Source organism: Heloderma suspectum, chromosome 3 (assembly GCF_057233095.1).
Source record: "Heloderma suspectum isolate Gila_16-S chromosome 3, 16-S_ref, whole genome shotgun sequence".
Classification (NCBI taxonomy): domain Eukaryota; kingdom Metazoa; phylum Chordata; class Lepidosauria; order Squamata; family Helodermatidae; genus Heloderma; species Heloderma suspectum.
This window is the reverse complement of record NC_139460.1, coordinates 125,853,813-125,876,491: the sequence shown is the minus strand read 5'-3', so window position 1 is coordinate 125,876,491 and position 22,679 is coordinate 125,853,813. Positions and strand designations below refer to the sequence as shown.

The following is a 22,679-nucleotide window of genomic DNA, read 5'->3' as shown; positions in this document are numbered from 1 at the left end:
TCTGCGAGGACTTGGTACCGAGCTCGGAGGGTGACTGGATCTTGGGGCAAGGGTTCCCCCACAGCAGTACCATGGAGCATGGGCGGAGCTGCCTCCGGGGCTTGTGAATTCCACGCTCCCAGACTCACTGGGACAGAAGCGCTGACTGGAAGCAGATGTCCTGGCAATGAGGAGACTCAAACTTGACGGCCCTGTGGCTCCAGGAAATGGTGGGGTTTTGTTTAATTAACCATGGATCCCCAAAACTACTGGATAATGTGGGGTCCCAATGAGGTCACAAGAAACAGTTGCTGATGACCAGGAGCAGCCAGCATCACCAAGGGGCACATCTTATGCGTGACAGGCCCAGATGACAGGCGTGAGCCATCGAGCCCCTCCACTGGTTCAGGAGTGGGCTTGGCTTGACTAGGGATATGGAAATCCTTCGCAAAGGACAAGTCTATGAAGTTGGAGGAGGCCCCAGAGTCTACCAAGGCCTCTACTTGGATGAACCTGCCATGCAGAAGGAGAAGCTGGATCAGAATAAAAAAAATGGGACCTGGAAGTAGGGGACCCTGGTAGACTTCCCCCTAATGCTGCCAGGGTGGGCCATTTTCCTTGGTGCCAGACTTTAGCAGGGCAGGCAGAAGCATAATGCTGCCCCCCCCCCCAAGCCACAGTGGAGGTAAAGATCCAAGGCTCGCCGCCGCTTCTCGGTATCCGTCAACTGGAGCCGGGAACCATCCATGCATGGGCTCTGGTTGGGGGTGGGGGGTGTCTTGGTTCCCCGACCCAAACTGCATCTCGCCCATCATGTCGTTCCACATCCCTTTCCTTCAGGCGACTGTCAATGTTGATACAGAGGGTGATGAATGCTGGTAGAGTAGCAGGAAGGTCTACTTGGGGCAGCTCATCCTTGATGGAGGAGTTCAAGCTGGGACAAAAATGGAACCACTGGGCTGCCTCACTCCACACGTGTCAGCTGCCAAGCAACAGAGCTTAGCAGCATATTCAGCAACCACCCAGCACCCCTGCTTTAGGGTCTGGAGGACCAGCTCTGCTGTGTGGGCCCAGTTTATATCTCCAAACATGCCCTCCAAGGCCCACACAGTCAGTCAGGTTCCCCAGCCGAGGGGCATCAGCTTCCAACAATGGGAAGGCCTATGCCAGAACAGCCCTTGAAAATAGGCTCACCTATTTTGGCAGGCGTCCTTGGCAAGAACACCAGGACCAGGAAGGATGGAGGTGGGTGGAGAGCAGAGGTTCCCTGGGCAAAGGTCAGACCCAAACAAGGCATGGCAGGGGCAGAGGCAGGAGCAGAGTCCAAACATAAATGTTGTTGTGAGGTCCTGGAAGCCAAATTTAGGTTGCTAGGCAAAAGGTTGAAATTCAGGATGACCAAGGTGGCTTTCTCTGAAATGCTACCTGTTCCATGCACAGGGCCAGCTAGATGGGCAAAGCTGAGGTATCTCAATGTGTGGATGAGACAGTGGTACAGGGAGGAGAGGTTCAGACTTGTTAGGTACTGGGGAACATTTTGGGACAAGCCGGTCCTGTACAAGAGGGATGGGAACCACTTGAACCAAAATGGAACCTGAGTGCTGGTGCTAAACATAAAAAAGGTGGCAGAGCAGCTTTTAACTACACCCTGGGAGAAAGCTGACAACAGCTAGGAAGCATCAGGTTCAAGTAAAATCATCTCAAGTGGATGAAGATGAAAATGTTTTTGATTGCCCAAATGTAGAAGGGGGGAAAACAGGCCATGAATATACGGTAGAATAAGAGGCCTAAGTGTCATAACAAAAGATGCATATGCCAAAGATATCTGGGGAGGGACACCATGTATAGGTGTTTCTTCAAATGCTGGAAGCCTCCAAGCCAAAACGGGACAGTAGGAATGCTTGGTTTTAACAGAGAACCCAGATATAGTGGGCATTACAGAAAATTGATAGAACAGAGAGAACCAGTGGGATATGGTCATCTCTGGATATAAACTCGGTTCAATGTGATCAGTGTAAAGTGATGCATGTTTGGGCAAAAAATCCCAACTTCAAGTATAACCTGATGGGATCTGAGCTAGTGGTGACCGACCAAGAAAGAGATCTTGGGGTTGCGGTGGACAGCTCAATGAAAGTGACAACCCAATGTGCTTCCAGTTAAACAAGGCAAACTCCATATTAGGCACAATTAGAAAAGGAATAGAGAATAAAACTGCCAATATCATACTGCCTTTATACAAATCTATGGTGCAACCACATTTAGAATACTGTGTACAGTTCTGGTCACCACACCTAAAAAAAAGATATTGTAGAGTTGGAAAAACTGCAGGAAAGGGCAACTAAAAAGATCAAGGGGCTGGAGCATCTCCCCTATGAGGGAAGGTTACAACAGCTGGGATTGTTCAGCTTGCAAAAAAGGAGGGTAAGGGAAGACATGATAGAGGTGTACAGAATTATGCATGGTGTGGAGAATGTGGATAGGGAGACTTTTTTTTCCCCCTCTCTCATAATACCAGAACCTGGAGGTCATCCCATGAAGCTGAGTGGTAAGAGATTCAGGACAGATAAAAGTAAGTACTTCTTCACACAGCACATAGTTAAACTATGGAATTTGCTAGCACAAGATGTAGCGATGGCCACCAATTTGGATGGCTTTAAAAGTGGGTTAGACAAATTCCTGGAGGAAAAGTCTATGGCTATGTGCTACCTCCAGTACTAGAGGCAGTACATAGTATGCCTACGTACACCAGTTGTTGGGGAACATGGATGGGAGGGTGCTGTTGCACTTGTGTCCTGCTTGTGGGTTCCAAGTCAACAGCTGGTTGGCCACTGTGTGAACAGAATGGTAGACTAGATAGATCCTTGGTCCGATCAAGAATGGCTATTATGTTCCATTCAAGAGAGGTGTCAAAGTCACATATGCAGAGGATAAAATAGAAGTCACAGCTCTCACAATGTTTCTTCAAGCTTGTATGGTTCCAACTGCTAACAATACTGACTTCCTGCCAGGAGCAACATCTCCTTTTGCATTTCATTCCTTAATATACCTTTACCCAAATGCAAAATCTGTTTATCTGATGTCTGTTTCAATCATTGACTGGTCACTATATCTATGCTACATCTATTTTATTCTTGCCCATTCCCATCTTTTTGTACCTTCCCTGACATCAGCTGTTTTATCCTCCAACTTCCCATAACCACTGCTTTCAGAAGAAATTACCACACCATTTGTTACATTCTTGCACTTTGTCCTTACCACAAAATGGGCACATCTCCTGTTCCTGTATTCTTGCTAGTTCCTCTCCTGTAACTTTTCAGGCCTCACTGTACTTATGACCATTTATACCAACCTAAACTCTATTATTGCTATGCCACAGACCTGTAATAACCCCATGCCTTTTGCTAATTTTATGTTACCACAATATGGTTAGTGTGTGAGTGAGTGGGTGAGCGAGAGAGAGGGAGAGGGAGGGAAATGTATGTGTATACATTTCATATAGCTTTGCACTCCTACATCTGCCCAGTGAACCTTCAGCCATATATCGGCAAGATGAGCCAACTGGTACAAATATACATCAGTACCACTTCAAAATATTTGGTTTTCCATTTTATTAGATTTTTTAAACCACACTGTCTTTTAAGGTCAGTGCCATTTACATCACCAGGTTCCCCCCCCCCCATATTTTTGCACTTTTCTAAAGCACTTTTCTAACTTTAAGGTATTGAGAAAACTGTGGAACAGCATTTATGTTGTAACAGTGCTCTAGTTCATATTTTTTTAGAAGGGGAAAAAGGATTAAAGAAATGGTATGCCCTAGTGAATTCCACTCTGCCTACATGTGTACGCCATGCCCACTTGTGTGTATGAAACACAGTGGGATGCACACACATACAATGCGCTATCCTGCCCCTTCAAAGTGTGGAAAGTCAACTGCAATAACTCATGTACCTCCCAATGAAAGGGCAATGGACAGCACTAGGAACTGCCAGTCAGCAAGCACCCATGAATCTATATCTTGCATTGTTAATGATGCACACACTGAAGCATGACTTCCATGGATACTCTCCCACTTCACATTTCAGAGGGAGTTTTCAGAAGCAGTAAGACTGGAATTAAAGCAAACCATTGATCAGAATGTGCATTTTTGTCAGGGGGGAAACTGAGCTGATAGAGCCCCAGACCAGTTCTGATTCTGAGGAGGATCAGCAATCCGTGGGAGAGGAGCCAGCTCATCCCTCACAGGCTCAGCAGCTGGCAGATTCCTCCTGCTGGCATTACTGAGATAGATAGTGATCCTAGTACTGAGAAAGTGCGTCTTGTTAGACGCTCGACGCAGATGCAAAGAGCGATGAGTGATGGAGGGCATGGAAAGGAGGCATAGCGCCCATTTCGCGCGCAAGCAACGGCCACCTCCCATGGACCCAAGGGAAAGAGGGAGGATCTCTCCCTAGCCCATAAGTTCAGGGTCTTCAAGTGACTCTCCTTCAAATGGGGATCAACTGCCTACTCGGCCCATAGGCCACTCTGCTGTTCCTTGCTTAGTCGCTGGTGATTAGCATTTAAAAGAGTCATTAAGTTGTAAAAGGATTAAAGCCTTGAAAAGAATCCTTTCATCTGTGTCTTGAGTTGACTATTGGAGTCTACTGAAAGAGGCCGCTAGGGCGCCTCCTGACAGCTTGATCCACATTTCCTCTTTTTCTCTCTCTCTCTCTCTCTCTCAATCCCTTTTCTCCTACTGCTGAATGGAGGGTGCCAGGGACCCAGCAGTGTAAGCTCTGGTGCAAGAGAACCAGATTCTCTGTGATCAAGTGGCTCAACCGACGACTGCCGTACAGAATCTGCAAGCTGCAGTTCAACCCCCACCACCTCCGATTCCCCCCCCGCCGCAAGTGCCCGGTGGCTTTGTCAAGGAAGTTTTCTGGGGAGAAAGGACTTTTTCAGATTTTCTGGGCCCAATCGGAGCTGTACATGCTCTTTCGACCGGAGGATTTCCTGACGGAACAGGTTCGTGTGGGCTTCATCATTAACTTACTTTCAGGCGTGGCAGCTAAATGGGCTTCGGGACTTCTTCTCACTAATGACCCCCTGCTCGGGGACTATCAAGGTTTCATGACAGCGATGGCCAGATTTTTCGGTGACCCTTTGCGCACGCAGACAGCTTCTCAGGAGATTCACCGCCTCAGGCAGGGCAAGGACTCAGTTTCCAGCTATGCAACAACTTTTCGCTTGCTGATGCAGGATTTACAGTGGAATGATGCTGCACTGGTGGCTCAGGTTTTGGATGGTTTGAACAACGAGATCTTGGACGAGTTGCCATGCACGCCTAGCCCACCTACTTTGGAGGACCTCATCCAGACCTGCCTCCAGATAGATAGTCGGCTGGAGGGGCGCCAGCAGACCTGGAGGGGCACCGAGGGCCAAGATTTCCCTCCTCCCATTCCCCCCCATTTCCTGCCCCCTCCCCCACCCCCTACCCCTGCAGTGGGGGCGGAGGAGACCCCAATGCAGCTGGGAGCTACCCAAGCCCCACTGCCACTAGAGGAACTAGAGCAGCGGCACACTGAGCGCCGATGCTTTCGGTGTGGAAAACTGGGACATTTCAACAAAACCTGCCATGCTAGACCAGCAGCTCCTCTGCCTCCCCCTCCTCTCCTTCCTCCCGCTCCTCCTCCTCGCCACCAAGCCTCTTGGGGGTCTCCAGTGTGGGGGTCAGGTCCACACCCAGTGGGTGCCTTCCGCAACCCCCCCACTCTCCCATCTGCTACTGCATGTTCACCTCCACTCCTCCCAGTGGGGTGGGGTGGAGGCCCTGGCTTTAGTGGACTCGGGGACTATGACCAGTTTCATGGATGAAACCTTCGCCCTCTTCCACAAGATTCCTACCCTGACTCTTCCTGCCCCCTTGGAAGTGGAGACCATCAATGGGCATCCTCTTTCTTCTGGCGCAGTGACCCAGATTACAGCTCCGCTCACTCTGCATGCCCAGTCCCACGTTGAGCAGATTCCCCCAATACCCAATCATGCTGGGTGTTTCCTGGCTCTCTAAGCATAATCCTCAGATTTCTTGGGAGCTTCAGCAAGTGGAGTTTGCGTCTCCCTACTGCCGGGAGCATTGCCTCCCAATCAAGGCGCCAGTCCCAGTCCAGGCCTTACCCTTTCCTCCCCCTCCTCGTCTGCTTCTGGCAGTTCTTCAGCTACAGTGATCCTCCCAGAGAAGTATGCAGCTTTTCGGGATGTTTTCTGACAAGAAGGAGGCCGACCAGCTCCCCCCCTACTGCCCATTTGACTGTGCCATTAACCTCATTCTGGGGGTGACCATCCCCGCTTGACGACTGTATTCAATGTCGGAGCCGGAACTTCAAGCTCTGCAAGAGTTTTTAGACACAAACCTCAAACGTGGCTTCATTTGCCCTTCCTCCTCCCCCACCTGCGCCCCTACCATCTTTGTGGCCAAGAAATCTGGAGAACTCTGCCCGGTGCATGACTATTGAGCCCTCAATTTGGTCTCAATCCCTGACAAGTACCCCCTCCCCCTGATCCCTGAGATGCTGGAGCGCCTGGGGCGAGCCAGGATTTTCACAAAGTTGGACTTGCCTGGCGCCTACAATCTGATTCGCATCCAGGAGGGGGATGAGTGGAAGACCTGTTTCGGCACCCGGTACAGAGCGTATGAATACCTAGTGATGCCGTTTGGGCTCACCTGAGCCCCCACCACTTTTTCGCGTTTTATTAATGCCATCTTCCGGGACTATTTGGACACTTTCCTCATTGTGTATCTCGATGATTTACTTATATTTTCTGAGGATCCCCACACCCATCAGCACCATGTCTCCGCCATCCTCCAGCGCCTCCGCGACCACCATCTTTATGCCAAGCTGGAGAAATGTGCATTTGACCTAACCTCTTTGGACTATCTTGGCTACGTTATCTCAGCTGACGGTATCAGGATGGATCCTGCAAAGGTCCAGGCTGTCCTCTCCTGGCAGGCTCCATCCAGCAAGAAGGACTTGCAACGTTTTCTGGGGTTTGCTAATTTCTACAGAAAGTTCCTGCCCAGCTTTGCTCAGCTGACATCTCTTACAGACCTCCTTAAGGGCAGGAAATCTCCTTTTCATTGGGTGGCATCTGCCCAACAGGCTTTCGAGGAACTTAAGAAGCTTTTTAGTTCTGAGCTGATCCTGTTACATCCCGACCCGAGGAAGCCTTTTGTGGTGCAAACTGATGCCTCTGACTTTGCGGTGGGGGCAGTGCTTTTTCAGCCAGATCGGGTGGGTGGCAGGTTGCAACCCTGCGCCTACCACTCCAGGAAGCTGAACATGTCTGAGAGGAATTATACCATCTGGGAGAAGGAACTGTTGGCCATCAAGTCCGCTTTGGAGAGCTGGCATCATCTTCTGGAGGGGGCACAGCACCCAGTCGAAGTTAGAACCGACCATCACAACCTGGAACATCTTCAGACAGCCCATGCCTTAAACCAGCGGCAAATTAGGTGGTCGCTTTTTTTTCCTGGTTCCACCTTAAGATTTGCCATATGAAGGCCTCCGACAACCTACAAGCAGATGCTCTTTCTCGTAAGCCGGACCTTCAGCCAGGGGGTGAGGGAAATCTCCCCCCTCTGATTCTGGCAGCAGCTGCGGTGGCTCACTCTTGGGAGGAGCTCCTTCACTCTGCACAGGCTCAGGATGATTTTGTTCGCACAAAAGTGGAGGAATTGGGGCTAGCCTCTGCCCCCCCACTCTACCCCCTTCTCTTTGCGAGGTGGCCTGCTTTACCATTCCAGTCGGGTCTATGTGCCTTCTAGACCCCTCCACAAGAAGGTCCTCCATCAGTGCCACGACTCCCCCAGTGCTGGGCATTTTGGCTTCGCCAAGACCCTGCACAGAGTGACGCGGGATTTTTGGTGGCCTCATGTGTGTAGGGACGTCAAGACCTATGTCGCCTCCTGCCCAACCTGCCAGCAGGCAAAGGCCCCCTCAGGCAAGCCCACAGGCTTGCTTCACCCCCTGCCTACCCCCTTAGGACCTTGGAAACTGCTCTCCCTTGACTTCATCACTGACTTGCCTCCCTCACACGGTAAGACCACCATTCTGGTGGTGGCGGATTTGTTTTCTAAGATGGCCCATTTCATCCCCTGCTCTGGGTTGCCACAGCCAGGGAGACGGCGGAGCTGTGTTTGGAGCATGTTTTCCGGCTCCACGGGTGGCCCGAGGGTCTCATTTCGGATAGAGGGGCCCAATTCACTGCCCATTTCTGGAGGGAGCTACTTGGGCTTCTCCATGTGACGCTCCGTCTTTCCTCCGCCCACCATCCACAGACGGACAGTCAGACCGAGTGCAGTAATGCGACTCTGGAGCAATATTTGCGCTGCTATGTCAATTACCAGCAAGATGACTGGTTTTCCTTGCTGCCTCTCACAGAATTTGCTTATAACAATGCCTGCCATGCTTCCACCCACGAAACTCCATTTTTTGCCAATTTTGGTTAGCACCCCAAGGTTTTCCCATCCACCCTAGCTCCGTCTTCGGTGCCAGCAGCCCATGATTTTTAGAGGAGTTGCGAGTGATACACCACCTCTTACGGGACTCCCTCGAGCAAGCCAAGACAGCCTACAAGGCCTCTGTGGACCGGCAGCACCAGCCAGGTACATCTCTGCAACTGTGGGACTGGGTTTGGTTGTCCACCCAATACCTCCCCTTTCACTCGCCCGCAAAGAAGCTCGTGCCTCGCTGCACAGCGCCTTTCCAGATTACGGCCCAGATTAACCCAGTTGCTTTTCGCCTGGCTCTCCCCCCCTCCATGAAGATCCATCCTGTTTTTCATCAGTCCTTGCTGTCCCCCCCCTTCCTGGTTTCTGGCAACCCTCATCGCTTGGTCGGTTCCCCCCCACCGCCAATGCTGGTGGAGGGGGAGGAGGAGTTTGAGGTCGTGGAGATTTTGGACTCCTGCCTTTCTTGTGGCCGCCTGCAATATCTAGTGGACTGGAAGGGGTATGGGCCAGATGAGCGAACCTGGGAACCCACGGAAAATGTGCATGCTCCGTTGCTGCTGAGGTGTTTCCACCAGCTGTACCCCCACAAACCCAGGGCTCCAGGGGAAGAGCACGAGGGGGGGCCTCATGGGAGCAGGGATGATGTCAGGGTGGAAACTGAGCTGACAGACCCCCAAAGCAGTTCTGATTCTGAGGAGAATCAGCAATCCGTGGGAGAGGAGCCAACTCATCCCTCACAGGCTCAGCAGCTGGCAGAGATTCCTCCTGCCGGCATTCCTGAGATAGTGATCCTAGCAGTGAGAAAGTTCAGGAATGGGGCTTGCTAGACGCTCGACGCAGACGCAAAGAGCAACGAGTGATGGAGGGCACAGAAAGGAGGCATAGCGCCCATTTGGCATGCAAGCAACGGCCGCCTCCCATGGACCCAAGGGAAAGAGGGAGGATCTCTCCCTAGCCCATAAGTTCAGGGTCTTCAAGTGACTCTCCTTCAAATGGGGATCAACTGCCTACTCGGCCTATAGGCCACTCTGCTGTTCCTTGCTTAGTCGCTGGTGATTAGCACTTAAAAGAGTCATTAAGTTGTAAAAGGATTAAAGCCTTGAAAAGAATCCTTTCATCTGTGTCTTGAGTTGGCTATTGGAGTCTACTGAAAGAGGCCGCTAGGGCGCCTCCTGACAATTTTATTTTAAAGTATCTCTCTCCTGGTTTCTATGTTGCAGTAACAACATTTATAAAGGAACATCCTGTAGACTACAAATTGTTTATAGTGTCATCAAGGATAACAGTTTTAAAGCATAATGGGTTTCAATTCCTGTACAAAGCTGAAATTTGTGACTTGTGCTCCTTGATGATCACACCAGGCATTGCTTGGAAACCCAGTGAAATAAGTGGAGGTTCTACATTCACAAAAGGAAGTGGGAAAACATTACCCAGGGAAGATGGGTACAAAACACAGCTTTCCAGGTGAACTAGCAAACACAAACACTTACCTTTAACAGTCACCAAAATGTTCTTTGTAAAGTTGTACTTATTCCCCAAATAAGTGTATGTTCCTTTGCATTGGTATTTTCCCTCATCATCCTCTGTCACATTGTGTATTAGAAGGCCTGCTTTCAAGAAGGCAAATCGTTCTCCCTGCAATTGCGTACAGCCCTAAATGCAAGGAAGTACAGCTTGTAAAAAAATAAGCACAGAATATGAAGTGTACATGTTATTAAGCTTCAACATGCTTACTATGGACTTCTGCTTTTCCTAGACAAATCCCTATAACCATTCAGGGCAACAACAAAGCTTAAACTATTCCTCCCTTTTATATGATGTACAACATGACTATATGGCTACACGTTCAGCATAAAGAGGTATAATACAATATATAGTGAGCTTTGATAATACATTTCACAGTGACTTTCCCTTATGAATTAATCTGGTTGGGTAACATATGCATGGTAATGCAAATGTTCCTGTTTGAGTTGTAGAACATTATCCAGGTAAGTTAATGGAATGCTGGTGTGTGAGGGAAACGTGGGAAGGGCTTGTGAGTGGAATTCTAAGGGGTTTAAAAAGAGAGATTTGACATCTTAACAATCAGAGAGGGTTTAGGGATCCAGTTAATGTGCATCTTGTGAGATTGGTTTGGGTGATGGGTTTAGAAGGGATAGGTAGGTTAAGAATATGTATAAGATGACTAAATACCCTTTATAATCTTTCTTGTAAATAATATTTGTTTTGCTATTTATATAATTCCACATGTCAGCATGATTTGTTAACACTACCAAATGAGAAAAATCTATTTTCCTGGTAGTACTCCTGTATTGGTTAAAGAAAACCAGTTAACCTAGTGGGTGTCTCCTTGACACAAGGTAAAAGGGCTGAAGCTCTGGGATTCAGTGAGGACAGCTGGCCAAAGCTGAGGCAGACATTCTGGGATTATTTTTCAGTTTTGAGCATGAGATAATGTGAAGGAGAATAACCCAGGGACAGGAACATCACAGGCTGCATTTTATGAAAAAATATGACATCATCTGTTTTGAGAAAAGAGGCATCTAAATTGCTTTACTAGTCTGTGTGTGTGTGTGTGTGTGTGTGTATATATATATATATGGCTTATGTAAGTATGTCTTGTATACTTTATTTTGTATTAAGCTCTGAAAAAACTAATTATCACATTTGTATTCCATCCTTCTTCCAAGATGTTCTGAGCAATGTACGTGAGGCTCTCCCATTTTATCTTTACAACAGCTCAATGAATAAGGAAAAAACAAAAGAACTCCATAACAGTAAAGAAGGTGTTTCTTAAATGCATGTATCCCCAGTTTAATCATTCTGCCTCATTCACAGAATGTGATAGGGGTGAAAGGCAGATGACAAATCTTCCACTTGTAACCCCCTGGTGTTCCATCGCTTCTTCCATCTTTTTTCTTTTCACAAAAAAATCCATTAAGGAACAAAAGACAGAATGGCTAAACAGTATCTTTTTATTGCTAGTGCTAGGAGCCTTCCAACTGGAAGACCCCTATGTCTAACTTTCTAACCACTACCACTCACTAGCTCTCCAGTGTTGTCAGACAGGGGTATATTTGAAGATAATGTCATATCATTGTAATATAACTCTCTTATCAGATCATTTTAAAAGTATATATATCGTGAAACAACTGCACTAAAATAAAATGAAAATCAATTTACCTTGACTTAAGAGAGCTATCTCATTTAAACTGTAGCTTAAGAGAGAAACAAGGGGATGTTTGTTTTGGCCAAGTTCAGTTATAATGGGAAACCATGGTTTCCCAGAATGTGAAAAAGCCACAGCAAACCTTGGAATTACACACTCCCCCTACCCTCCTCCTCTTTTGAGTGCCAGAGGAAAAGATGAAAAGCTTCTGCTTTCAGCTTTAAGCTATCCAGTTCTCTGTGATGTCCAAATTTAAAAACTATATGTAGTAGAATAGGGATGTATGAGAAACTAGTTTCAGTTACTTTATGATAAGGATTTACCCAGTCCGTACCTTCAAGATCAAAAACAGACTTCGATGCAATGTGCAGTCAATGTCTGTACATTTCTGAGCTTGCAATGTGATGCATGGACCAAAAAGAACGCATTTGATAGGAAGCATACATTTTAAAAAATGCTTACTTTTGAAAAATGTGCACAAATATGCTTCCATCAATGGGAGAAGAATGTGTACATTTTAAACATAGACACAAGTGATGTGTACATTTGAAAAAACATGCACCAATTTTCATGCGAAAAGAAGAAAACAAAGCTCTGATACAGACTTGAGTCAGAACGAACATTGAGATGGAGTTCGGAGAACTTCAGTGAGCTCAAGTTTTGCTAATTCAGACACCCCTAAGTGAGAACAAGCCATAGTTTCAGATTCTGGCTTGTCTTCAGTAACCATAGTTAGTTAGCTGTGGCTCATCCTCATAACAAGAAAGCTGAGTTTCCCATTGCACTGGGCCTTCAGGTGTTGGGGGAAAGACCAAAGCTCAATGGTATAGCACATGTTTATATACAGAAGGTCCCATCTCTAATTAAGAGGATCAGATATAGAAGACTGCTTCATGAGACCACTGCCAGTCAAAATAGACAACACTGAGCTAGATGGAGGAAATGCCTGAATTGGTATAAGGCAGTTTCTTACATTACTAAGTGTTGAGGCGAGGAGAACTTTTTCTTTTCAGCTTCAGAGTTCTATTCAGCCTGGACAAAATTGCCATGTTTAAACCAGATAAACATGACACATTCCAGCTTGATAAACAGTTTGAGATCCTTATCATTATAAGAAGGATACACCTAGCACCACAATGCTATCCAAAAATTACAAAAAGCATTTTTCATTTCAGAGGGCTGATACTCCCTTGCAAATGCACTGCATCAGTGTTACAAGAGACATATAGGATTGGAAATCCAATAGTTCCTAACATTCTTTAAAGTGATAAAAAAATTATATTAGCCACAAAAGAGGGAATCCTATAAGAACGGTACCTTATACCACCGAATGGACAAATCATCCATCTCCTGTCCGAAATTATCCATATGACACACAACCGTTGAAGGTGTTGATAACGGTATATCTTGCTCATCATGGAATTCCTCATTAAAACAAAGACCAGCACTTTTGAAAACTGTTATTTGGAAAACGTTTTTGTAACATCTTGTTGAATTCTTGTAACTAAACATAAAAAGCACTACAGTTAAAACTGCTTTCATTTTTTCCTACAATTTATTTTTCCCACATTAAGCAGCACTGTTAAAATTGCTTCCATTTTTTCCTACAATTTTATTTTTCCTCTTATTAAATGTATACTTAATATAAGCTCCCACAACCTCAGTTGATCTTACATTCGCAGAATGTTTTAAGGTAAACAACGCTTTCCTCTTATTTTCAGTGCTTCTTTCCTTTTATCTAATTCTTAAGAAGTTCTTAGCTGCATGGGAAGCTGCAAATATGAGATTCAACTGGGAATGAAAAAGCAGTGACAAACATGCATCAAATAAGCCCATGGCCACTTCCTTCAGACTGAGAGTCTACACACCATTATCTAGGAGTAAGTCCCAACTAACTCAATGGCACTTACTTCTGAGCAGACATGTACAGAATAAGTGCACTGTACATTACTTCTTGAACCAAAATACACAAATAGTCAAAATGAAAAATATATATGGTAATATTCACATTTCCAATGGTAGAACCACCCCAACACCAAAATCAGCACAGATAAATGCAAGTCCTGACCGTGCAAAACATTCATATGATCCAGAGTCTTGATATATTGTAGGAAGAAACCAAAGCAAATTATCATGTTGATAAATTCTTGAAGGTGGTTGTTCAGTTACAGGTGTTTCACTTCCATTTATATACCAGCTGACACTATAGTTTGTACGTTCATGATATGGTATTTTGTAGAAAAGGCACGCAATCCCAAGAGGCTGCCCTTCTTCAACCTGCTTCAGGTACACATTCTTTTCCTGAACAATACATTTCTCTGCAGGGGGAAAAACATAACATAGAACTGACAAATGAAGGGTGTAGTGTTTCTACCCTTTAATATGCTTATAGGAGAAAAGGAAGCCAGTTAACCCATATATCAATAGGCGGCAACTACATCCAGCCATGGGCTTTACTGCATGTGAGCATTTTGGTGATCGTCCTTGTTCCTAGGCCTGTGTGACATGTCATGCACACTCCACTCCCAACTCACATTCCACAGACATTCTTTGGGCCATAGAGCCTGCCAGGTCCCCTCCGCATCTCCTATGTTTCATGACCACACAGACTCATCAAGTCATTGCACTAAAGCCTTGGAAGAATGCCAATCCCTGGATGGCAAAAGGAGTCTAACAGCAGAACTCTACGTAGGAGTCCTCCTAAGGTGCAAAATCAGGGTTCTTCTACGTCATTTCGGCAGCCTACTCGAGTCCAGCAGGCTCTCTGCTGCAGTGATTTGCCCAGCAACACATGTAGGACTGTGGAGCTAGTGACAGTGACATCAGCAATGGGGCAGGGTTAATGAGCATGTCCCTGCTCTTCCCCCTCATGCATTCTCAGTCATGAGATTGAAAACATCTGTACAGCGCTTGCATTCCCCAGGCAAGTGTGCAAAGGACCACAGCCTAAGGCTGCCATCCTGAGGAGTAAGTCCCACTGAACACAGTGGGACTTACATCTGAGTAAACATGCACAGGATTGTGCTATAAAAAGAATTTGGAAACCTGCAGGTACTTCTCTTGAAGGGTGCAAAGTGCTGTCTTTTGTAAACATGCAGTGCAATTCTATGCATGTCTATTCAGAAGTAAGCCTCACTCAATGCAATAGGTCTTACTCGCAGGTATTTTTGTTAGGATTGTAGCCTTATTCTAGAACAGAGGTGCAAAACACTTTTCAGCTCATTGGCCAAATTCCATTTTGGAGCAGCTCTCAGGGGCCACACTCTAGTGGTGGGCAGGACAAAACGCAAAAGGGAGCTGGGCCAAGATACCAAAAATGCAAATGGCCAGTAACTAAGCCTTAAAGGAGGGGCATTTCAGCCTTTTAGAATGGGTAAAAATTGCACAAAAGACAGGAAACCAGCAAATGATCAGTGGTTAGGGAAAAGGATTTGTGGCCATCTGGGGAACCCTGGAAGCAAGATAGTGACCGCAAGAATGCCAGATTGGGCTCTCAGTCCTGAGGATCCCCACCTCTGCTCTAGAATAATTTAGCCTCAATGGCTCTAATCCTACAATACATTAACTTTAAACATTTCACAGAAGGAAAGTTTCCCATCTACTTCTTCCCTCAGCAGTCCCCTGAACCCCATCCCTCATTGGTCTAGAGGTAAAGGTAAAAGGTAAAGGTGTCCCCAACCAGTCGTGTCCGACTCTTGGGCGCGGTACTCATCCCCGTTTCTAAGCCGAAGAGCCAGCGCTGTCCGAAGACACTTCCGTGGTCATGTGGACGGCACGACTGAACACCCAGGTGCACGGAACGCTGTTACCTTTCCCGCCGAGGCGGTACCTATTTATCTACTTGCAATTTCTTGCTTTCGAACTGCTAGGTTGGCAGAAGCTGGGGCTGAAGACGGGAGCTCACTCCGTCACGCAGCACTCGGGTCTCGAACTGCTGACCTTCCAGTCTGCAGTTCAGCGTCTTAACCACTAAGCCACTGCGGCCCCTCTAGAGAGCCCCCTTCAATTTCCAGAGAGGCTTTTTGTGGATCACAGGTGGCTGCAGGGAAGAGCAGGGATATGAATCTTACCTTCTATAAATTTCCTTAAGTTAACTTATCTTAAGACCGACCCAAACCAATATAAATAAGCTTCACTCATTACCCCCAAAATCTCAATAAGAGCTTCTAAATCACAGGAATTGTAACAAAATAAAGAGGAACTGTTCCTTTTGCGGGGTGGGAGGGAACTCCCTTCCTTCTGAGGTTCTAACATTTATGTACCATCATATTTTCTCAGTATCCATCAAGGCCAGAAAGGTACTTTCTGGAGGGTAACATCTTGTAATTCAACTTTAAGAATTACATTCAATGCTGGTTAAATGGCATACTGTATAATGTATGTTTTTATTAAGATGCTATAAATAAATATTAAGTTTGCTTTGTATAATTTTGTTTATACAGAGGTGCACCTACTTCACCTGCTTTTCCACATAATTCATCTGAAGACATAATTGGAACAGCTAGTACAGATTGTGCATTGCATCCTTGGAGGTGTCCAATTAGTGCTGCATTCTAGGTTTTGTACCAGGCAAGTCAGTACAGTAGTAACTTTCCCAAAATGTGCATCGGGGATGGCACTGCAAGAAGCAATGGCCCCTTCAACCTTGGCTTTTAAAACACCTCTTCTCAGACACTAGAAACGGCGAGCTCGTGCACATACCCCCCCAAGGAAGTGGTTTCATCTCCCATGACTCCTTTCCTACTCATGCCACAAAAATTAGAAGTACAGCAAAAGAAGAGATGAAGAGCAAGAGAGCAGATAGTGCAAATCAAAACAAAAGTTAACCATAAAAGAACAACCTTGGTGCATATGCACCATAAGATATTACTATCTCTCAGCTCTGCCTGCTTTGATCCTGAACCTTAAAAAGTGATAAAATATCATTCCATATTGCGATCTGATAGGCAGATGGTATCTTGGGATCTGCATTTAAATTGACAACAGACTCTTGAAAAAACTGCCTGCCTATTCAAATATGACACAGCTGGTCTATAACTCAAAAGACCCTTCATAATTTCACTTAATTGTCAACATTCCCAATATGCATTCCACAGTATTTTTTGCAAAGTCCTTTTTAAAAAGGTATGATTGCACATACTGAGCATATCAATATAATTTAATATCATGCAAATTTTAGAAGCATATTTAAAGTCACAGTTCTTAACTAAAGGATTTGGGCCGCTAATAAAAAGGCTGGTTTTCACAATTGCTTGGCATTCCATTTCTTTATTTGGAAAGTTTTCCACACAGGCACTCACCTGATTTGAGCACACAGAAGAATGATAGTATAACAGTACAGGAAACCCCTAACACAGCCTTCATGTTTTACTACACAAAAGGAAAAAAGAGAACAAGTCTCAATAATGCCAACCCATTTCAAAATCATACAAAGCTTAAGTATAATGTTGTTTCAGTTCCTGTCATCTACAAAGATGGTTTTTTTCTTGTTCTTCATTAATTTTTTTCTTCCTACCCAAAAGGGTACAGTAATATAGTAGAATCAAAAGAACACTGAATAGAAAAGCCATCAATTGAGGTCCCCCCACCTTTTTTTCTAGCCTTCAGGAGGGAATTTAGGGAGGGAAGCGGCTGGGTGGGAAGGTTTAAATCTCCCTTGCCTTCACGTGGTGATCCCAATCCAGACTGGGACTCCACATACTTACTTCAAAGTAAAAAAATGGTGAAGATCAGCTGTACGTCTATGGAGAGAACATGAAATATTCCCTTGAATGTTGAGCAATGACAGATACCTTCAGGGTGCAATTCTATAGATGTAGGACTTTTTTCTGTCTAAACAACTCCCAGCATTCCCCAGCCAGCATAGCGCCCTAAGTTATTCTAATAATGCAGTAATTATATAATTATTTGGTTGAATATATATATATTTCCACAATGGTATAGAAATTCAGGCTACTCTCCCAGATGACAAAATAAACTGACGTTAATGTCTAAAAGTCCAAAATATTATTTCTTACCCTGCTTTCCTAGCTTCTAAACTGCTAAAAATGATCAATCCTTCATTTCTAAATACAGAAACTGCCTATTCTTAATTTCTCTTATTAACATTTCTCATTCAAGTAATCACCAGCCACCGTTAAGCTTTTAAAGTATAAAGTAAATTCCACAAACCTGGGAACAAAAGAGGACAAATAGACTATGCAAGTTCAAAAACTCTGAGCTTCTCATGATGAAACACCGAAGTTGTCTTTCTGGAGAATTCCAGCCCAAAGTTGACTTGGCCACTGAACTGTAGCCCTTCATTTAAAAAAAGAAAAGAAAAAGACCATGCATTTTATACTGAAATAGTATAAAGGTTATTTTATACTATATAGTATAAAGGTTACTATTATAAAGGTTGCAGCACTTCAGCAAGGTTAATTGACAATACTGCTAAAGTGGGAATGCCAAAAAAACAATAACATGCATTTAGCACCCCATGTTAACAATATATCTTGCCTTTTAAAACTCTCTTAAAGAATAACTTTGGTTTTGCATTGCTCTTCACCCCAGCAAAACCAGCTTTTGGCATCGTGGACGCATTCACGCTTGCTGGCAGCGTAGTCAGTAAAGTGTTTGGACCTGTGGAAGGACTTGCATTATACAGAACGCCTGAACTTCTAAGGGCATCGCTTTCCCGTCTCTACCAAAGGAAACTACCAAAACACAGCATCCTATAGAATAGAAATGGAAAATTACAAGCAGGTAGGTGTGACAAGCGCTTTTTTCTTCTCATTTAAGCGGGTTCAACCGGTTTACAGGGGAGGCAGTCATCTCAAATCAACACACAGAAACGTTAAGGCTCTGCAGAATAGTAGTTAGTTATACACCTCCTTGAAAACGGCACAGGCCAAAACGGATCTTAAAGGGACTCCTTCATTCGCCCAGCGTTGCTCGGTGGGAATGGCGGGAGGGGGACGCGGCGTCCTGAAGGGAAGCCTCCCAACGAGCGTGTAGCAGATACGGAGTTTCATACAGGTAAATCTACCTGTATTGCATAACTGGGTCAAAACTTGCCGACCAAACGAGTTGAGAGATTCAACACACACACAGAAATGCTGCAGGCTGAGGTAATCAAAATATCAGTCAGCTAGCCTGAAACAGCTATACTTCTAAAAACAAAGAAGGAGCGGGGGGGGGGGGGGAACCGTAATGGAGGAACGCTCTGCGACGTCAGAACAGAAACTGGCTGAAGTTCCGCTAGGGCTGCAGTGGCATCCAAGGCGAATTCTCCACCTTTTCTACCCCACGCAAGAGCTTCCCCGGAAGGGGGGCACTCAGAAAGACCCGCCAACCCTCCGGGAGCCTTTGGGCGGGGCGCGTGCAGAGGGAAAAGGCGGGGGAACCCCTTTGCGCGAGCGGGGCTCCGAGGGTAAAATTCCGCCGTGGACAGCTGCAACCTTATGCCTACCTACCTGGGAGTAAACTCCATTGACCTCAATGGGACTGAGCGCTAAGTAGAACGGGATGCTTCCAGACGAGGCTTTTATCTCGCCATCGCCCTGCCTCATTCATGGAATTGTAGACGGTCCAGGCGGCATCTTGGTCCCACTCCCAGCCCTCCCATGTTTTTCTGGCCCTTCGTCCGTCTTTGTTCGTGCCGCAGAAAAATCCGTTAAGGAAAAAGAAAAGAAAAAGAGGGAATTGTTGCACACTGCCTTCTAATGGTCAGCGCTCCCGTTTTAATCTTTTCCCAGGGGAACTGCCTAAATTCCAAAACCGGAATGGTTTTCTGTCAAGTTGCTACATGACTTTGGGAGCGTAGCCCGCTGAACTGAGAATGGAGAGCTGTAGTTAGCAAAGAAGCAAGCCCGTCCAACCCCCCCCCCCTTAAAAAAAAAACCCAAAAAAAACACACGCAAGTCTCTTTTCTATCACTGTGTGAATTTCCTTCGCTCCCTGATTTGGTGAACGAAAAGTGGATACATTTTTTGTAGTTAACCAATTAACTGCCTGGGGTCTTGGTGCTTGGGAGGCATTGATAATTGAAGGGTTTTGTTCCTTAACAGAATCTTAGGTGCAATTCTATGTATGGGAATGCAGGGAGTTGTAGGATTCTTTCCTGTCTAAACATGCACAGGATTGTACTCTTCATTTTTAAAAAACAATATTTTTCCACTCAGTACAATCTTTTCAAGAACTTTACAATCTTTACAATCAAACAGATCTTTTCGTGGTTTCTTTCAGTTCCTCTTGCTTGCTTGTGAAAAACAACTCCGGAATTTGCAAGAGTTGTATGTTGGCTTGAGGCAGACAAAAATGCAAATCTCTTTATATGCGGAGCCTGTGGGTTAGGCAGTTTGAAAGGGCTTAGAAGGGGAAAGAGCATCAAAACTCTTAAGGTTTCTCTCTTAAATATTTGGGTGTGTTAGCAACAAGTGTCTATAAATACGCTCCACAATTCTGCAATATTGTGGCATAGGTTTCCACTTTGCTTGGTCAGCAATGCTCCCCACGCCTAGGCACAGTATCGTCCTACAACTTGCAGTGCAGACATCATGTGTCCGTGACTAGCTACAGGTTATATGAGGGGTGAAGGCCAGGCTGGCATCAAGGGTAGGCATGGTTGGGCACCTGCCAAAGACCCGCACCCCAGCAGGTCCCAACTGAAAAGAGCCCCATGGAGCTGGTCCTCCTCTTAACCCTTACAGTCAGCTTGTTCACCTACCTCTTGCTTTGGCCTGGGCAATGGTGGTGTAGTGAGAAGGAGGAGAAGTAGATACCACCACCTACTTGCTCACTAGCTCTGCCCATCAAGCAAGCAAGTGGTAGCAGTGACAAAGAGGATGAGGAGCAATAGCGACTGGTGAAGATGGTAATGAGAAGGTAAATTCACTGAAAGAGGTGCCCCATTGAGGATGTCTTGCCCCAGGGCCCTTAAAAACCTGGAGATGGCACACATGCTGGGATGGGGAGATACACACATGCTTGGGAAGGAAGGAGACGGTGGAAGGAGTGATCCCAACTGCTTTCTTTGGGGTTGCTGGGGAAGGGAGGAAGTTGCAGCCACCTTCTTGCCCCACTGAACCAGACCTGATTGCCTGCTTATCTCTAATACAATCCCAGAGACTGGAGATAAGACATAGGCAATGCAAATGGGGTCCGGTGCAGCAGATGCAAGTGGGATCTGGTGGGCTACCAGAACTGGCGGAGGGCGGGCTTTTTGCTCCCATGATATAAAAACCATTGGCTTTGTGATAAAATGTTTCCCCCTGGTGCTGAGAAAAGAACCCCCTGTTAAAACGAAAGATGGTGGTCTTATGGTGGCAGCACAAAAAACCCATAAAACCATATGAAAAAAGAATGAAGCTGTGCTATAAATGCTGCCAGTGGTGATCCCTACCTATCTGTCTATCCACATGCAGACACACAAATAGCTATCGATACACACACACACACACACACCACAGCTCCCCACATTTGGGAGCTGTCCTTGAGGGCATGGCTATGGGGACTGTCCCACTCAGCACCTGCAGTTCAAAATCTACCATGACATCACTAGTTATGAGTGGCAGACAACATCAACTGGGCTCCCGTAAAGTCTTGTGAAGGAGGCCGGATGAAGGTGCTATGAAAGCCTCATTGCCCTCTTCACATGGCGTTGCAGCCGCTATGCTGGGGGTTAGCAGGCTTCAGGCTTGCAGTATCTACTTTGTTCTTTACTCGATCCCCAAGATCCACCAACGAGCCTGGCGCAAAAGACATACACAAAATAAAGAATTCTGAGCCTACGAGTTTGTTTTGAGTACCAGAACTGAACCGAGCTCACAGTAGCTCCAGACAAAAATCCTCTCCTGCTTATCCCAAGCTTTATTCATCCTTGTGGCAGGGTCAGGAGTCATTTTGTTTCTGCTGTTGATAAACAACTGGGAGTCACGAATCTTTCCCAATCTACTGCAAATAATCTAGAGATCTGTCTATCTACCTTCTGCACATTCCTGGACTATGCCACAACTGCGACTAGCTAAACATGCCAGTTGAACAAAAATGGCTATCGCAACAACTAGAGATTTATCGTTATGTGACCTCAGTACCATGGATGGCTTAGGGGGTTAGGGATGGGAACTTACCAAAGGGTCGAATTTGTCTGGTGGTAATGGTGGTGGCAGTGGCTGTGTCATTCCCAAGACTTCAAGGCAGACTCTTTTCAAATCTCACCTGATCATCTGGAGCAAGACTATCTGGAACAGTTTCCTCAGTCTAGGCTGAAAAGGACAGGGAGAACAGTGTGCTGGAAGTTGTGTGGGATGAAGTCAAAGAAAGTAGTACATCAAGAAGAGGAACACAGTCAAGTGAGTAGCTGCAGAAGAACTAACAAATCAGAACCTGCACTGAAGTCTTAGGGAGCAATCCTATCTAGATAGGCGGCTGCCTCCGAACTCAGAGGGGATCATTCCCTCCGCACTTCTCTTGCCCTGCATTTTCGGCTAGACAGACAGCTGATTATGGCTGTCTAGCCGCGGGAACACAGAGCAGGGAAGGAGGCCGCTGTATGACACATAAGATGTGTCATACAGGCAGTTATGATCTCCCCGCCCCGGAATGCCCCCGGCCACGCCCCTTTTCAGCTGCTCCACACTCATCTTGTGAGCATGGAGGTTGGGGCGGAGGCAGTGCGGAAGTGGGGGGAGGTCAGTTCTCCAGGAACCGACCTCGGAGTGCAGGCTCTGAGGCCGGTTCCCAGAAAACAGCATATCCTGTGGCTGTCTAGCTGCTGTCTAGCAGCCATAGGATTGCTGCCTCCATGCACTTTCATCTTTAGGACTGGGCTACAGGTGTTGAGTTTGTGGTGTGGACCTGATCTACATATGACAAGATTTCCACATGCATATATATCATTGGTGGCTGCTGGGAAGGCAGTATGAGAAAACAACCAGTATGCAATGGCCCTAAATAATTTAGATAGTGTCAGTGATGCTTGATCATTACAGTTGTGATGGATGAAAAGTGTGCCCTAGGTTGTGCCAGTCCCCTATTGCAGATGTAACAGGTATCCTAAGCATT

General features: G+C 46.1%; 1 protein-coding gene across 3 annotated transcripts in view; it reads right to left on the bottom strand.

Moving 5' to 3' along the window:
* LOC146350193 (interleukin-1 receptor-like 2) overlaps nt 1-19,708 on the bottom strand; it is a 48,510-nt gene extending 28,802 nt beyond the window's left edge. Inside the window, exons 1-6 of one of the 3 annotated variants that reach the window (XM_084844435.1) lie at nt 19,091-19,708; nt 17,808-17,933; nt 16,937-17,006; nt 13,705-13,954; nt 12,954-13,140; nt 9,958-10,120 (exon numbers count right to left, since the gene is read on the bottom strand). In XM_084844435.1, coding sequence (XP_084700561.1) covers nt 9,958-10,120; nt 12,954-13,140; nt 13,705-13,954; nt 16,937-17,000 — 664 coding nt within the window. In that variant the 5' untranslated portion in view covers nt 17,001-17,006; nt 17,808-17,933; nt 19,091-19,708. Of the gene's footprint in view, nt 1-9,957; nt 10,121-12,953; nt 13,141-13,704; nt 13,955-16,936; nt 17,007-17,341; nt 17,378-17,807; nt 17,934-18,134; nt 18,889-19,090 lie in introns of those variants that run through there. The other 2 variants (XM_084844436.1, XM_084844437.1) reach the window with 2 other exon arrangements.
* Nucleotides 19,709-22,679: the final 2,971 nt, after the last annotated feature.